This window comes from Patiria miniata, unplaced genomic scaffold, assembly GCF_015706575.1.
Source record: "Patiria miniata isolate m_02_andy unplaced genomic scaffold, ASM1570657v1 HiC_scaffold_14, whole genome shotgun sequence".
Classification (NCBI taxonomy): Eukaryota; Metazoa; Echinodermata; class Asteroidea; order Valvatida; family Asterinidae; genus Patiria; species Patiria miniata.
This window is the reverse complement of record NW_024037052.1, coordinates 296,302-314,997: the sequence shown is the minus strand read 5'-3', so window position 1 is coordinate 314,997 and position 18,696 is coordinate 296,302. Positions and strand designations below refer to the sequence as shown.

The following is an 18,696-nucleotide window of genomic DNA, read 5'->3' as shown; positions in this document are numbered from 1 at the left end:
ATTCAACACGGTGGCACTGTGTGTAACAAACTAACAGACATGTATGTTGTACATATGTGCTTATCTTCAACCAAATTTGAATTCTTATACTGATAGGTTGATACATGAAACAGGCATGCAACTCAAAATTTACAAGAAAAGGAGGAAATTCCAAACCACACAAGCCTTTGTACAGTATTTTTCAAAAATTGTAATGGCATTCATGAGAAGAAAAGAAAGAAGGAAATCAGCAGATCCAAGGAAAAATTGCATGCCTGATGGCAACAACAGTGTTATTATCCCATAATGGGCCACACTGCACCACACAACGCAAGACGCTTGCTGCACGTACGTATGTGGTAGATGAAAGCTGAAACGTGACGACAGCGTGCACGTAACTGTGCATGAAGTGTGCTGGAAGATGAATTGTTAAACCCACTCACACTCATGGAACACACAAAATAAAGCGCTTGAATGCCAATCACAAATTTGTTCTGAAAGCTTGCATAGATCCTTTTAATATTCTACATTTAATTCCAAAATCCTTCACCATAAAAATAAAGTCCTTAAAATAGCCAACTTATTTTAAAAAGTATTTCACTGCAAAAATTCCAAAAGATATTAACAGTTGCATAAAATAATCTCTCTGTTCAATCCTTACTGCCAAGCATATCAATAGGGCTCACTCAATGACGGTCATCTCTTGATTGCTTATTTTACGCAATCAAGCACGCATTGCGCAGTGTTAAAAATGTTCCAAACACACGCGCTTCTTGCTTGAAATGTGTTTGAAATACGACACAGCCGATGTGCGTTATTCAGTTGATGCTCAAAATGTTGATGCATGTGGCTGGTCTGTAGGAAATGACGTCATTTGAATGAGACCTATTGATATTGGACACCAATATAAGATTGTATGGTAGAATACATGTGACTTCATTGCATACACTACTTTGTACATCTCTCCTACATTAGAACAACATGCAGGACATGACCCCAATACATGTACTTTTTGTGCATAGTTAATTGGAATAACAAGCTTGACACAAATGTTTGGAACAACAAATGGGTATTGAAGGACAACTTGCAAACTAGATGGTGAGAAGAGGGCACTATTTACCATTCTGAAATGAACAGGACTGTTCATGTAGTCATCGAGGACAAAACGTGGACATCTGCGTTTCTGCTGTCAGAATAGCAGATTGAGTATTTTTTGAATGGTTCATTTTGTTCTGCTTTCCCGCCTTTGTGCTACCATAAATGCAGAATTTACTGTTTAATAAAATCCACTGTAGTGCTTTTATGCTACCTGAAATGCAGATTTTGCTTTTCCTCCCTTGCTGGAGGGAGAAAAAGTGGACATCTGCTTTTCTCTTGTTCAAAAATCAGATCAAACCGTTTCTGACGTTTCCATTTCCTGCTTTTGTGCTACCCAAAATGTATATTTTTGTTTTTTGCTTTTCTCATTTCTTAGAACCAGAAAAGCAAAACGAACCTTTGGTAACTACCATTTGTATTCTGCTTTTGGTTAAAAGGAAAATGAAACGGTGCTTCTGAGAAAAATAAGCACCGTTTCATTTTTCTTTGAGTGTAGGTTAACAGGGTTTTTTAGGCGTTCCCCCTTAAAGAGCTTCCACATCACAAAGTTACAAAATGAAAAATGTATTGTCGGAAAATGGCCATACTTCTGTTATCTGCTCTTCTGACAGCAGAAAAGCGATGTCCACTTTGTGTCCTCCTTGGGCCTTACCATAGTGTACCCAAAGTATCGCATTTGAGAAGTCTTTGCTGTGCGCAGTAAACCCATATGTGAGCTGCACAAGCATTACTTCAATAACATCTGAACATACTGGCATGCAATTTCAGTAGTTATTGCCTCCATTTTAAACAGATTCAATTTCAAAACATTGACTATTTTGGCAGTATACATTGCCCCCACAATATAATGGAGCCTTTTCATGTCAAGGTTCCTGTGAGATAACAAATACAACAAACTCTCTCCAGTTTTAAGTAACCAAAGTAACTGTACATGTGGGCATTGTTATGTTAGTACTGTTACTATTCTACGCAGAACAACCGGCCATTCGTACTAAAGTGACAAAGTGACATCAGTTCTCACGTAGCACATGAACAAAAAGGAGCCTTTTTCTCTAAATGTTTGAAATCGTTCACAAGAACAGCGAATACAGCAGCTGAACTATCAGCATGCTAGCATCGGTGGATTTATAGGATCTCCTCCAACTGTTTCTAATCTTAAGTTGTCAGACAAGTCAATTATTAATAACATCAGACATACATGCACTGTTCTTGTGAATATCAGATTTTTGACCCAGGGTGGCAAAAAGGTTCACTTTTTCTATTCACTTGGCACAATAAAATGTTTATGCATAGGCCTTGGTGGGAAAGACAATAGCAACGAAGTCCTATGTCCAATTTGATTGAAAGTTTGATAAGGTTTCCCTGTATTCTCAAGATGTACAGTATCCACTCAGCTATAACTTCAACAGGTAAGTTGTTATGGATCTAACTTAAGATTTGGAGCAATTTTGTTTTTGCTTCAAAAAAAAAAACCCAAAAGGCACAAATATCACAAGATCCTATGCATCTTCAAACAGAGAATGAGGCTTCCCAAAGTTATAAGTCATTTGATCAAATGTGGAGACACAGTGAGGGGTGATTGTGTGTATTACTAGAGATTCCTGAGGTCTGTTTCCACGCCATAGATCAGAGCCTTGAGTTGAAGTAGCTCACTCTGCATCTTCTTTGATCTCTTAGCTGTCTGATGAATATTATGCAGCATGAACATATCACCATCTTCCCCAACACCCACTGTCACCTGTTCAGCATGGCAACAAAACAAGAAGGGTTTACATTACAAAGCACTGACAATGATCCAGGGCTAGGGATGTAGTTGATTCCATTCACAAGTCCACCACAAGTCCAGACACAAGTAATTCGTGAGTCCATCACAAGTCCAGGCACAAGATACACTGGATGCCTTTGTCAAAGCTCATTTGAATAGCTTGTGAGTTAAATTGGTGTTGGAGGACTTGTGGTGGACTTGCAGGGACTAGTGATGGACTCGACTACATCCCTGCAATGATGTCCTTGCAATCTTGATTTCAGTGACAACATCATTATGGACTAAGATGACATAACATCTCACTAACAGAATCTGCTTCTTGATTTAGTCAAGAGCACGTTTCATGGAATGCACCATTTTACTTTATATAATCGACATACAGATCGTTGTCATTTGATTGGTGGAACTCACATCATGTGGCATTCGTTATTGCTCCCATTCACGCCGGGGCTCAAAAAGTCCCATTCGCCTATGGGGAATGGGAAATACTATTGAACAGTTAGGATCATTCTTGTTCCATGACGCAGTTGTATGCAAATGCATGCTGGTGTGCGCGTTTAGCATTGCACGTAGCCAGCGTTGGGTTCAAACATTTTCGTGAAGGGGTGGTTTGGAAGAGAAAAATACATTTTCAACCAATTTTATATTGAAATAAAAGTTCAAATATCAAATGACAAGGATCTATGTGTCAGTTATATAAAACAAATATAAAAGTTCGACATGTTTTTGTACATGGTGGAAGTGTGGCCTTTATTTATGGAGGTAGTCCAGTAAAATGGCCACATATGGGGCTAAGCATGACCCAGCCTTTGGGGTACTTGTTCGCAGTGTCCGCACCACGATCTGCATGAACTGCACTATAGCTGACCAACATAGGAAAGTAGAAAACAGCAACGGACAAATGCAAACTAACAACATGACTGACATGAACAGACAATACTCCACCTTGTAGAGTTGCTTCTCAACATCCTTGAGTTGGTTTCTCAAGATTCGGGTATCATTCTTGAAACCTTCTATCTCCAGATTCCGTCGCTTCTCCATGGCCTCATACCGCTGGTTCATCAGGTGTAAACGCTTAGCAAGCTTTTCCGTCTTATCCTGTGGATAAATAACCACAAGAATGAATGGTACTAGAAACAGGTTTCGGCAATAGATCAGAAATGGCTTAAACTTTGCATGAGCAGTTGGTACTGTTTGAATATCAGAGTTTATTTTGTTCACTTTTCGATAGCAATCAGAACAATCCACTGAAGGGAATTTGAAGTCGGAATTCTATTTTTGATACATTTTGGTACCAACAAAATAGGATTACATAATAATCCTGTTTTAATCCTAAAAATGTGATAAATAGTGATATGACAGTATTCTACCAATACACACACACAAATATGTACTCATGCCATCAGTTTCTGTCATAAGTAAGTATAGGTCATGAAAAACTGACTGGACCTTTTTTTTTACGTTTTGCGTAATTTGTTTCGCTTCAGTGACTTCTAATATTTCAGCCTTCGAAAATGTCCTTCCGTTACCGAAAAAATACATATTTTTAATTTATTTTCAAAACTTGCAGTATGAATGCAATGAAAGTTATTGTGCAAAGCAAGTTTAGGTAGGCCTTCAATATGACATTATAACTGACACTGCTGTACGTATCGTTTTTTAATTACAATTAATTAAATCCCGTCCTTCCGTTACCAAATTGGTAACGGAAGGACGGTAACGGAAGGACAAATGTTATTTTTATCAAATGTAACGACATTTGTGCTCATGTTTGAAAAATGAAAATCACTGCAACTACATGCATGTATAATGCGCATTGAAAGGACATTCATGTGACCCACCTTCACAAAGCTGGTATGAGCAGGGCAAGGTGTTCATTACAAAGGATGGCACAGGCATATGTATAACATGTACATGTACAATGTACATGTATGACAATGTACCGGTACTCATACATGTATGGAGTTGTTGCAGAAAATCAAATCATTAAGTTGCTGCTATCACCATTCATGGACAATAGAGAAAGATACAATTTCTGTGAAGCCATTCCAGAAGCAAATTAAGTAAAAAATGAGATGGCAGAAAGTACCAGTGCTATTGGGCACTTTCATACAATTTACATGTGTAAGACATGTGAGGTGCAATTTTTGACAAATTAAGTTAACAACTTCAGGCTGGATGTTTATAAGATAATTATTGTTAATACTCTAAATCATTAAAATTTGATTTCAAACACTGAATTTAGAGTTCAATTAAAAGCAACACCTAAAACATTTTTTAAAGCACAATGATTCTGAAGCCATCAGTTCTACCTGTAGATGTTTTTAATGTACATGTAAGCTGGTCGCCCCTGCCCCCCCCCCCCACCCTTTAGGTAAACCACTGAACCTACTGGTGTTATTATTAAAAGTTGTTGGTGAACATGTAACAAATATACTCAAGTGCTCAAATACTGTGTATTTAAAACTTTTAAGGATTAAGGTGATGGGTTTGAAGTCCATTTCTGTAGTTGTCTTGTGTTCGTGAATTATGTGTTTTTGGTTGTTTTCATTTTTCATTTGTTATCATTAATTAGCAGGCTTCTATCTTTATCTCAATAGTTTCTTGGGTATAATTATTTATGCCAGGTCTGCATATTGTTGATTTCACATTCAGTTACACATTTCAGCAATTTATTTCACTTGTATAATTAGTGTAAATTCACATTTTATTCATGCTATAATTGAGTAAACCTTTTGTCCTTCCGTTACCGTCCTTCCGCTACCAAATTATAATCCACTTAAGACATTGTAATTATATCACCGAAACACTTAAAGTCAAATGAAAGGTGGTATAGTATAGATAAAGCCGCAGGGATTCCATTTCCTACCTTTGAAATATAATTGCCCCATAAAATTCACAGAGTTTATGCAAAACGCGTGTAAGTTGGAAAACCCTCGTCCGTTTTACCGTCCTTCCGTTACCGACCTCATTAATATTCATAATTCATTAACGAGAGGTATGCATGCCCCCCAAAAGTGTGGAAATTGAAGGTAGCATTATAGCAATACCATTGTGACATTTGCTTGCTGTAACTAATAACAGTGGCTGTGATAGGCACATTTGAAATTTTGTTTAATGAGCGAAAACGTCCTTCCGTTACCGTGGAATTGCCCAAAAGCAGTAAAAAATTCTGAGCTCTCCATAGGTTTGTGCACAAAAATGGACGCACCCAGCAGTGTACATTCTGTACAGTAAGTTAAGTCTCTAGTCATTTTAAGCTACAGTCCATCATTTGCAGCTATCCAAAAAGTAACTGATGTAATTATCGTTGAAAAACATACTTGGTTGGTTGACAGTACTAAATTCTCTCTGAAATTATTCTTTCTGACATGCTGTCGTTTTGAAGAAATCAACAAAAGAAGGTCTTCAGACGCATCGTTGGAAATTTCTGTTAGTAGTTCGCTTTTTTATTTGGCGAAGCACGCACAAGCGTTGACACGATGCAAACGTGCGCGCAGTTGCCTTAATTCATCGTATCAGTGCATGACACCGCGTAGCTGCAATCGGCTCAATGAGAATGTGTCTCAATTCAGGCCCAATTCAAAACATGATTCAGCAACATGATTCAGCAACTTTTATTTGAAATCGAGATCCGCAGGCCCGGTTCTGTGTTTTTTTTGTCCCGTTCTGTTCACAAACTCATCTATGTTTCAAGTCACAGACCATACAGGGATGAAACTGGCCTATGGGGAAAAAATCTGAAAATAGGCCGGCCAAAATTCTGTGTCCGAAATCTGGGCTGCGCCGCAAGTACACATACGTACTATATGTACAATAAACTTCGTGTTCAATTTCTGGACATCGCCTCCTTTTTTTCTTTTACATGTACATGTAGATCCAAATGAAATTTTACGATGTGAAAAATGTTCAGTGTTTCCATAAGATTAAAAAGCCCGAATTAGGGTTGGAGTTTCTGACTCGTAATTAAAGAAATTCACATCTTACTTGAGACACGGAGAAAGTCAAGGAAAAAGTCCAAGACAACAAGTCCACTAACGCATGGTAGGTGGAACTGGAAAAAGTTTGGCATTAGGCCTGCCGTCTTTTTCGTACAACAACTGCCGGTGAAATTTGTCTTCTATGCTCTCCTCGCCTTCCTCAAGATTTTGCATGGAAGAGATCGTCAGACTAAAACCACCACGTTGCAATCATTCAGTATCATTTGTACAACACTGAATAAAGTAGATCTGCCAAAGTCCAAAATGCTCCTTATGTGCGATTACCCCAATAGTTTGATTGCAGCTTTTGAGGGGGCCATTCAGTTGTGACTTTGTAACAAGATTCTTTTGTTTTGCTAACTTTTGAGAAAAAAAATGATTTCTGAATGGAAAAGTTAGTTCTTTTTTTAAAGCAATTCAAACGAATTTGCTTGAAAATGATCATTATTGTATTGTATTTAACTTGAAATGATTTCTTTGTGCAGGAAGCTTCTCTATAATGCCCACCTCAATTTCCAAGTTCTGTGTTTGTCTCTCTTCCAGTGCATGATCTGAGATGACTAAGACGTCATCTTTGGAGACATCTAGTTGTTCCTTACATCGATCCAGCTCCTGTAGTAGACGGTCCTTCTCTGCCATCCAGACTCGCTCCTGAGATCGTCCTTCATACTTCAGCTCTAGATAGTCCTTAGTGCTGTCATACAACATCTGCTGTGTACGATGTAACCTATTAACAGAAGAATGTCCATGACAAGTGATGTATGATGGTTGAACAAGGTAGCTGAATAAAGGATACACATTCTACTTTTGTTTAAAGAACGGTAAGTGTCTTATTAGTCATTCATAAGATTTCATTTCATTTTGCGTCGGGGTGATGTAAATCAAATTAGGTTTTGCCCTTCACCGACATATAAACACTGTATACTCTCTGTGTTACCTCCCGAGTGAAAGTTGAAAAAAATCACTCCGGTCAAACCCATGACCCTCCTGCTTTCTAGTGCAGATGTCTTACCACTTGACCACCGAGCTAACGGGATCAGTTGGCTGGTTCGAATCTGATGTACATAGCAGCGGGTACTACATTAACTATTCATAAGATGGTAAGACATCTGCAATAGAAAGCAGGAGGTCGTGGGTTCGAGTCCCACCGGAGTGATTTTTTTCCAACTTTCACTCGGGAGGAAACACACTGAGAATACAGTGTTTATACATCGGTGATGGACAAAACCTAATTTGGTTTTATTAGTCAATTGACTCATGTAATTTCAGCAAGCACACACTGCATATGCCTCCATGTTATTTTGGCAAGATGTGTTGCCAACATACTAGTGTGGAAAGACTGTGGTTTCTAAAATAACTAAGATCAAAGTGCTTTACATTATTATTACCCCTGATCATTGGGCCAATGAAACATTGCAAATACAATCTCAGCTTCCTGTGGAATATGGATTTTTATTCACGAGAAAGTCATTTTAGTCATGTTCCCTGACAGTATTTTATAAACTATTGAATAGGATGGTGCCAGACTATTTTTGCATTCTAGCCTCACTTTCAATTTTTATTTTAAATGTGGCTTAAAAACATTAGGGTATGTTTAACAACAAATTTAAATTTTCATTAAAGCAGACTGGTATTAATTTGTAATTAATTTTATGTCACTGCTTTAATTTCTCTTTGCAAGTTCCAAATATGAAGATTTTACCTCGCTTTCAATTTAATATAGTCGACTCCTGAATAAAGCCCATACAGCTCGGTGTAGTCATTTCGACGCAAGGTAGCTAAAATCAATCACAATTGCGATCTCTGTTCTCACAGGTACCCATTTATTCCTGGGTGGGGCGAAGCAATGAGTGACAAAGTGTCTTGCCAAAGGGAACATGCACCATAACCCCAGGCTGGACTCGAACCCACAACCTGTAGAATTACCCACAGACAACGAGTTCAATGCTCCAGACCATGAGACCAGGGCACTCCACATATTTAGAAATGTTTTGCCAATTCATGCAACAACACAAACACCAGGTAATATAATCTATTTGAAACCCCTGCCCGTTGTCCAAACTGCACACATGTGCATTTATCTTTATTGGTACCTTCAAGGATGTAACTGGGGTCCAAGTTGCTGGAGGGCCCTAAAGGGACCTCAGTTTCTAGTAGGAGGCAGTCTTTGAGCAGAGGGGTCCATGCCCCTCATCCTCCTCCCCTATCATTAGCTATGCCACTGGGCACCTTTGTCAAGTTCATTTAAGATTATAAGGAATCAATGAAGGGAGTTCCTACTTTTCATTGAGGGAGTGAATCTTGGAGCGATCTCTCTCAATCACAGTCTGCATCTCTTCCATCCTGACCCTACGATCCTCCAGCAAGGCTTCCGTCTGCTCTCTAGATAGCTCAGCTTGTTCCTTCATCTGAGATTGTAGAGCTTCAATCTGTAGCAACAGACTCTCTGGCTCTGCCTGCTGCTGGTCTGAATCAGGATGGACAGCTTTGGGCTGGGCGCTGTTGGACTGAAATGAGGATTGGAAAATATTGATGGATGGTAACAGGATCAACCTGCTGGTACAGACTCGGACAAAAGAAACCACCATTTTGGAGATGATCTGATCAATTATCGTGATTGAAGCAACTTTACTGGGATAACGTATGTAACTAAACTCACTTCTCAGGGGAGTAACTACAGGTAATTTCATCAGCTGATCAAGGAATTATCAACACACCTACCAAAAGCTGCAACAGATATATATATTTACTATTAATACTATGAAAGTAAGTAAAGTCTGTCATTAGCCAATACATCTCTGGTTTCAAAGGCATGAAACGACCGAGGATATTTTTTTATCCCCCCTGGATAGGATGCCAGTCCATTGCAGGTTACTTCCCAGCTAATATCGGTACCCATTTATACTCCTGGGTGGAGAGAGGCAAGTGGGGGTGAAGTGGCTTGCCCAAGGACACACATATAACCGGCAACTAGATTCGGACCCCTGACCCTCTGATCATGAGTCACAAACCTTAACCATATTAATGCTTAAACAAAACTTAAAATCCCATAGACCTTATAAATAGTTAATGCGATGCCCACTGCCATGTACCAATACATCAGATTCGAGCCAGCCAACCGATCCCATTAGCTCAGTGGTCAAGTGGTAAAACATCTGCACTAGAAAGCAGGAGGTTGTGGGTTCGAGTCCCAACCGAGTGATTTTTTCCAACTTTTACTCAGGAGGTAACACACTGAGTATTCAGTGTTTATACATCAATGAAGGGCAAAACCTGATTTGACATACATTGTATTAATACTATGATCCACTAGTTTATCTGACCAACAAATACTAAAAATGGGCCTGATATGGTTGGTATGAGATCTGAGGAGTGTTGGCTTTGCAATGTTTTATCAACCACCCTTTGCCTCAACCATACCGGTATGTAATCTCTACCTACCTTTTGTGTTAGCAGTAACTCTGTGTTGTGCATTCCTCCGTGTTCTGTTGTTCTGTGGTCTGCTTGGCACTTCGGCTTTTAAACCCAATATTTCACCCTCTGGAGAAAAAAAAACCAGACAGGCAAGTAAGAAGAAAACATGAGACGTCTTGGAAATTACAGGTTACACCTTCATATACCTTTGAAATCTGATGGACAGTGTGTGCAGATATATAATTGTTTGCCAGAATAAAATGCAATGTTCAAAGTTGGGTCAAAAGTCTTCTAATGCCCGACTGTAATTCATTGTAATAAACCAGTTCTGTATTTCAATGACCTGAGGTCATTTGGGATAACATTGCTGACACGATGTTAGGCGATGTTACGCGCACGACCACTCTGGTGGTAATTTACACACAAGCGTCGCGCACCCGCATTCATGCACCTTTGATCGTTCTACTATCCCGAATGACCGGTGACCCATATCGTTGTGCACATAAGCAGTTGAAATACCGAACTGGCTTATCCATGGCATTCCTTGAGTTGTTTGCTTGTTTGGAAAAGGATGAGACATTTAGGACAACTTGAAGAACTGTTGACACTTAAAATACCCAATACAAGGGAACTTGACTAGGTTTACTCTTAATAATGTTCAAATGGGGGCAGTTCCGCAGTGTCAGACGTACATTTTGGGCAATTCAACAGTGTATGTAATTGTAGTTATAATCACGGGGTAGATTTTAATTCTGATAAAACATATCAGTTAGTCACTAGTTACTTTGATGAGTCAAAGAAGAAATTATTCATCCAACTTTGTTGCTGTAGTAGAAATTGGCTCAAAACACCGGACGTACTCAGACAAATCAATTTTTTGTATTGTCATCAATTGATTTTCCATTTACAAGTAACAGCCAAACTGTTGAACTTGTTAGGGAATGTACAACATTTGCTTTTGCTGCAATGTTCAAAATAAGTGCATCTGGGGGATTAGTGTGCTATAAAAAATATTGTTAAAGGGCATGTACAACATTTGCTTTTGCTGCAATAATCAGAAATAAATGGATTTGGAGGATTAGTATGTTTTAGCAAATATTGTTAAAATGACTTGTTTCACGTTTTGGGCTTGTAGATGTTGGAAAAACCAAGAAAACCATTCATGTTCTTGTAGTCTGGTTCACAGACCCCATTTAAGATGAAACGGAGAATTTATAGACTTTGGGGGATTGTAAGATCAGAGAGGCAGTCTAGTAGGCTTGTACCCCTTCAAAGGTGTGTAATCAATTGCACAGAAAACACAGAATAACTAATTATGAAAAATTAGGAGTAGTTTTAAAAAAAAAACAGTTTTCTCCATTGCTGGTCGGCCGACCAGCGTTGGAAAAATACCATTTTTTTTTTTTAAATGTCAGCACACCAGGAGCCACGATTTTACAGGATGCTTTAGGCTGTCATTCCCTAAAGTTGAAAAAAATCACTCCGGTCGAACCCATGACCTCCTGCTTTCTAGTGCAGATGTCTTACCACTTGACCACCGAGCTAACGGGATCAGTTGGCTGGTTCGAATCTGATGTACATAGCAGCGGGTACTACATTAACTATTCATAAGATGGTAAGACATCTGCAATAGAAAGCAGGAGGTCGTGGGTTCGAGTCCCACCGGAGTGATTTTTTTCCAACTTTCACTCGGGAGGAAACACACTGAGAATACAGTGTTTATACATCGGTGATGGACAAAACCTAATTTGGTTTTATTAGTCAATTGACTCATGTAATTTCAGCAAGCACACACTGCATATGCCTCCATGTTATTTTGGCAAGATGTGTTGCCAATATACCAGTGTGGAAAGACTGTGGTTTCTAAAATAACTAAGATCAAAGTGCTTTACATTATTATTACCCCTGATCATTGGGCCAATGAAACATTGCAAATACAATCTCAGCTTCCTGTGGAATATGGATTTTTATTCACGAGGAAGTCATTTTAGTCATGTTCCCTGACAGTATTTTATAAACTATTGAATAGGATGGTGCCAGACTATTTTTGCATTCTAGCCTCACTTTCAATTTTTATTTTAAATGTGGCTTAAAAACATTAGGGTATGTTTAACAACAAATTTAAATTTTCATTAAAGCAGACTGGTATTAATTTGTAATTAATTTTATGTCACTGCTTTAATTTCTCTTTGCAAGTTCCAAATATGAAGATTTTACCTCGCTTTCAATTTAATATAGTCGACTCCTGAATAAAGCCCATACAGCTCGGTGTAGTCATTTCGACGCAAGGTAGCTAAAATCAATCACAATTGCGATCTCTGTTCTCACAGGTACCCATTTACTCCTGGGTGGGGCGAAGCAATGAGTGACAAAGTGTCTTGCCAAAGGGAACATGCACCATAACCCCAGGCTGGACTCGAACCCACAACCTGTAGAATTACCCGCAGACAACGAGTTCAATGCTCCAGACCATGAGGCCAGGGCACTCCACATATTTAGAAATGTTTTGCCAATTCATGCAACAACACAAACACCAGGTAATATAATCTATTTGAAACCCCTGCCCGTTGTCCAAACTGCACACATGTGCATTTATCTTTATTGGTACCTTCAAGGATGTAACTGGGGTCCAAGTTGCTGGAGGGCCCTAAAGGGACCTCAGTTTCTAGTAGGAGGCAGTCTTTGAGCAGAGGGGTCCATGCCCCTCATCCTCCTCCCCTATCATTAGCTATGCCACTGGGCACCTTTGTCAAGTTCATTTAAGATTATAAGGAATCAATGAAGGGAGTTCCTACTTTTCATTGAGGGAGTGAATCTTGGAGCGATCTCTCTCAATCACAGTCTGCATCTCTTCCATCCTGACCCTACGATCCTCCAGCAAGGCTTCCGTCTGCTCTCTAGATAGCTCAGCTTGTTCCTTCATCTGAGATTGTAGAGCTTCAATCTGTAGCAACAGACTCTCTGGCTCTGCCTGCTGCTGGTCTGAATCAGGATGGACAGCTTTGGGCTGGGCGCTGTTGGACTGAAATGAGGATTGGAAAATATTGATGGATGGTAACAGGATCAACCTGCTGGTACAGACTCGGACAAAAGAAACCACCCTTTTGGAGATGATCTGATCAATTATCGTGATTGAAGCAACTTTACTGGGATAACGTATGTAACTAAACTCACTTCTCAGGGGAGTAACTACAGGTAATTTCATCAGCTGATCAAGGAATTATCAACACACCTACCAAAAGCTGCAACAGATATATATATTTACTATTAATACTATGAAAGTAAGTAAAGTCTGTCATTAGCCAATACATCTCTGGTTTCAAAGGCATGAAACGACCGAGGATATTTTTTTATCCCCCCTGGATAGGATGCCAGTCCATTGCAGGTTACTTCCCAGCTAATATCGGTACCCATTTATACTCCTGGGTGGAGAGAGGCAAGTGGGGGTGAAGTGGCTTGCCCAAGGACACACATATAACCGGCAACTAGATTCGGACCCCTGACCCTCTGATCATGAGTCACAAACCTTAACCATATTAATGCTTAAACAAAACTTAAAATCCCATAGACCTTATAAATAGTTAATGCGATGCCCACTGCCATGTACCAATACATCAGATTCGAGCCAGCCAACCGATCCCATTAGCTCAGTGGTCAAGTGGTAAAACATCTGCACTAGAAAGCAGGAGGTTGTGGGTTCGAGTCCCAACCGAGTGATTTTTTCCAACTTTTACTCAGGAGGTAACACACTGAGTATTCAGTGTTTATACATCAATGAAGGGCAAAACCTGATTTGACATACATTGTATTAATACTATGATCCACTAGTTTATCTGACCAACAAATACTAAAAATGGGCCTGATATGGTTGGTATGAGATCTGAGGAGTGTTGGCTTTGCAATGTTTTATCAACCACCCTTTGCCTCAACCATACCGGTATGTAATCTCTACCTACCTTTTGTGTTAGCAGTAACTCTGTGTTGTGCATTCCTCCGTGTTCTGTTGTTCTGTGGTCTGCTTGGCACTTCGGCTTTTAAACCCAATATTTCACCCTCTGGAGAAAAAAAAACCAGACAGGCAAGTAAGAAGAAAACATGAGACGTCTTGGAAATTACAGGTTACACCTTCATATACCTTTGAAATCTGATGGACAGTGTGTGCAGATATATAATTGTTTGCCAGAATAAAATGCAATGTTCAAAGTTGGGTCAAAAGTCTTCTAATGCCCGACTGTAATTCATTGTAATAAACCAGTTCTGTATTTCAATGACCTGAGGTCATTTGGGATAACATTGCTGACACGATGTTAGGCGATGTTACGCGCACGACCACTCTGGTGGTAATTTACACACAAGCGTCGCGCACCCGCATTCATGCACCTTTGATCGTTCTACTATCCCGAATGACCGGTGACCCATATCGTTGTGCACATAAGCAGTTGAAATACCGAACTGGCTTATCCATGGCATTCCTTGAGTTGTTTGCTTGTTTGGAAAAGGATGAGACATTTAGGACAACTTGAAGAACTGTTGACACTTAAAATACCCAATACAAGGGAACTTGACTAGGTTTACTCTTAATAATGTTCAAATGGGGGCAGTTCCGCAGTGTCAGACGTACATTTTGGGCAATTCAACAGTGTATGTAATTGTAGTTATAATCACGGGGTAGATTTTAATTCTGATAAAACATATCAGTTAGTCACTAGTTACTTTGATGAGTCAAAGAAGAAATTATTCATCCAACTTTGTTGCTGTAGTAGAAATTGGCTCAAAACACCGGACGTACTCAGACAAATCAATTTTTTGTATTGTCATCAATTGATTTTCCATTTACAAGTAACAGCCAAACTGTTGAACTTGTTAGGGAATGTACAACATTTGCTTTTGCTGTAATGTTCAAAATAAGTGCATCTGGGGGATTAGTGTGCTATAAAAAATATTGTTAAAGGGCATGTACAACATTTGCTTTTGCTGCAATAATCAGAAATAAATGGATTTGGAGGATTAGTATGTTTTAGCAAATATTGTTAAAATGACTTGTTTCACGTTTTGGGCTTGTAGATGTTGGAAAAACCAAGAAAACCATTCATGTTCTTGTAGTCTGGTTCACAGACCCCATTTAAGATGAAACGGAGAATTTATAGACTTTGGGGGATTGTAAGATCAGAGAGGCAGTCTAGTAGGCTTGTACCCCTTCAAAGGTGTGTAATCAATTGCACAGAAAAGACAGAATAACTAATTATGAAAAATTAGGAGTAGTTTTAAAAAAAAACAGTTTTCTCCATTGCTGGTCGGCCGACCAGCGTTGGAAAAATACCATTTTTTTTTTTAAATGTCAGCACACCAGGAGCCACGATTTTACAGGATGCTTTAGGCTGTCATTCCCTAAAGTTGAAAAAAATCACTCCGGTCGAACCCATGACCTCCTGCTTTCTAGTGCAGATGTCTTACCACTTGACCACCGAGCTAACGGGATCAGTTGGCTGGTTCGAATCTGATGTACATAGCAGCGGGTACTACATTAACTATTCATAAGATGGTAAGACATCTGCAATAGAAAGCAGGAGGTCGTGGGTTCGAGTCCCACCGGAGTGATTTTTTTCCAACTTTCACTCGGGAGGAAACACACTGAGAATACAGTGTTTATACATCGGTGATGGACAAAACCTAATTTGGTTTTATTAGTCAATTGACTCATGTAATTTCAGCAAGCACACACTGCATATGCCTCCATGTTATTTTGGCAAGATGTGTTGCCAATATACCAGTGTGGAAAGACTGTGGTTTCTAAAATAACTAAGATCAAAGTGCTTTACATTATTATTACCCCTGATCATTGGGCCAATGAAACATTGCAAATACAATCTCAGCTTCCTGTGGAATATGGATTTTTATTCACGAGGAAGTCATTTTAGTCATGTTCCCTGACAGTATTTTATAAACTATTGAATAGGATGGTGCCAGACTATTTTTGCATTCTAGCCTCACTTTCAATTTTTATTTTAAATGTGGCTTAAAAACATTAGGGTATGTTTAACAACAAATTTAAATTTTCATTAAAGCAGACTGGTATTAATTTGTAATTAATTTTATGTCACTGCTTTAATTTCTCTTTGCAAGTTCCAAATATGAAGATTTTACCTCGCTTTCAATTTAATATAGTCGACTCCTGAATAAAGCCCATACAGCTCGGTGTAGTCATTTCGACGCAAGGTAGCTAAAATCAATCACAATTGCGATCTCTGTTCTCACAGGTACCCATTTACTCCTGGGTGGGGCGAAGCAATGAGTGACAAAGTGTCTTGCCAAAGGGAACATGCACCATAACCCCAGGCTGGACTCGAACCCACAACCTGTAGAATTACCCGCAGACAACGAGTTCAATGCTCCAGACCATGAGGCCAGGGCACTCCACATATTTAGAAATGTTTTGCCAATTCATGCAACAACACAAACACCAGGTAATATAATCTATTTGAAACCCCTGCCCGTTGTCCAAACTGCACACATGTGCATTTATCTTTATTGGTACCTTCAAGGATGTAACTGGGGTCCAAGTTGCTGGAGGGCCCTAAAGGGACCTCAGTTTCTAGTAGGAGGCAGTCTTTGAGCAGAGGGGTCCATGCCCCTCATCCTCCTCCCCTATCATTAGCTATGCCACTGGGCACCTTTGTCAAGTTCATTTAAGATTATAAGGAATCAATGAAGGGAGTTCCTACTTTTCATTGAGGGAGTGAATCTTGGAGCGATCTCTCTCAATCACAGTCTGCATCTCTTCCATCCTGACCCTACGATCCTCCAGCAAGGCTTCCGTCTGCTCTCTAGATAGCTCAGCTTGTTCCTTCATCTGAGATTGTAGAGCTTCAATCTGTAGCAACAGACTCTCTGGCTCTGCCTGCTGCTGGTCTGAATCAGGATGGACAGCTTTGGGCTGGGCGCTGTTGGACTGAAATGAGGATTGGAAAATATTGATGGATGGTAACAGGATCAACCTGCTGGTACAGACTCGGACAAAAGAAACCACCCTTTTGGAGATGATCTGATCAATTATCGTGATTGAAGCAACTTTACTGGGATAACGTATGTAACTAAACTCACTTCTCAGGGGAGTAACTACAGGTAATTTCATCAGCTGATCAAGGAATTATCAACACACCTACCAAAAGCTGCAACAGATATATATATTTACTATTAATACTATGAAAGTAAGTAAAGTCTGTCATTAGCCAATACATCTCCGGTTTCAAAGGCATGAAACGACCGAGGATATTTTTTTATCCCCCCTGGATAGGATGCCAGTCCATTGCAGGTTACTTCCCAGCTAATATCGGTACCTATTTATACTCCTGGGTGGAGAGAGGCAAGTGGGGGTGAAGTGGCTTGCCCAAGGACACACATATAACCGGCAACTAGATTCGGACCCCTGACCCTCTGATCATGAGTCACAAACCTTAACCATATTAATGCTTAAAAAAAAATTAAAATCCCATAGACCTTATAAATAGTTAATGCGATGCCCGCTGCCATGTACCAATACATCAGATTCGAGCCAGCCAACCGATCCCATTAGCTCAGTGGTCAAGTGGTAAAACATCTGCACTAGAAAGCAGGAGGTTGTGGGTTCGAGTCCCAACCGAGTGATTTTTTCCAACTTTTACTCAGGAGGTAACACACTGAGTATTCAGTGTTTATACATCAATGAAGGGCAAAACCTGATTTGACATACATTGTATTAATACTATGATCCACTAGTTTATCTGACCAACAAATACTAAAAATGGGCCTGATATGGTTGGTATGAGATCTGAGGAGTGTTGGCTTTGCAATGTTTTATCAACCACCCTTTGCCTCAACCATACCGGTATGTAATCTCTACCTACCTTTTGTGTTAGCAGTAACTCTGTGTTGTGCATTCCTCCGTGTTCTGTTGTTCTGTGGTCTGCTTGGCACTTCGGCTTTTAAACCCAATATTTCACCCTCTGGAAAAAAAAAACCAGACATTGCTGGTCGGCCGACCAGCGTTGGAAAAATACCATTTTTTTTAAAAAATGTCAGCACACCAGGAGCCACGATTTTACAGGATGCTTTAGGCTGTCATTCCCTAAAGTTGAAAAAAATCACTCCGGTCGAACCCATGACCTCCTGCTTTCTAGTGCAGATGTCTTACCACTTGACCACCGAGCTAACGGGATCAGTTGGCTGGTTCGAATCTGATGTACATAGCAGCGGGTACTACATTAACTATTCATAAGATGGTAAGACATCTGCAATAGAAAGCAGGAGGTCGTGGGTTCGAGTCCCACCGGAGTGATTTTTTTCCAACTTTCACTCGGGAGGAAACACACTGAGAATACAGTGTTTATACATCGGTGATGGACAAAACCTAATTTGGTTTTATTAGTCAATTGACTCATGTAATTTCAGCAAGCACACACTGCATATGCCTCCATGTTATTT

General features: G+C 39.7%; 1 protein-coding gene across 1 annotated transcript; it reads right to left on the bottom strand.

The window, feature by feature from the left end:
* Window positions 1–467: 467 nt before the first annotated feature.
* Window positions 468–17,143, bottom strand: LOC119721829 (coiled-coil domain-containing protein 77-like; the record flags this gene model as incomplete). The annotated part of the gene is made up of 4 exons (XM_038191783.1): window positions 468–2,815; window positions 3,788–3,940; window positions 7,330–7,549; window positions 16,959–17,143. Coding segments are annotated over 4 exons (705 nt in total), but the record flags the coding sequence as incomplete, so codon positions are not given.
* Window positions 17,144–18,696: the final 1,553 nt, after the last annotated feature.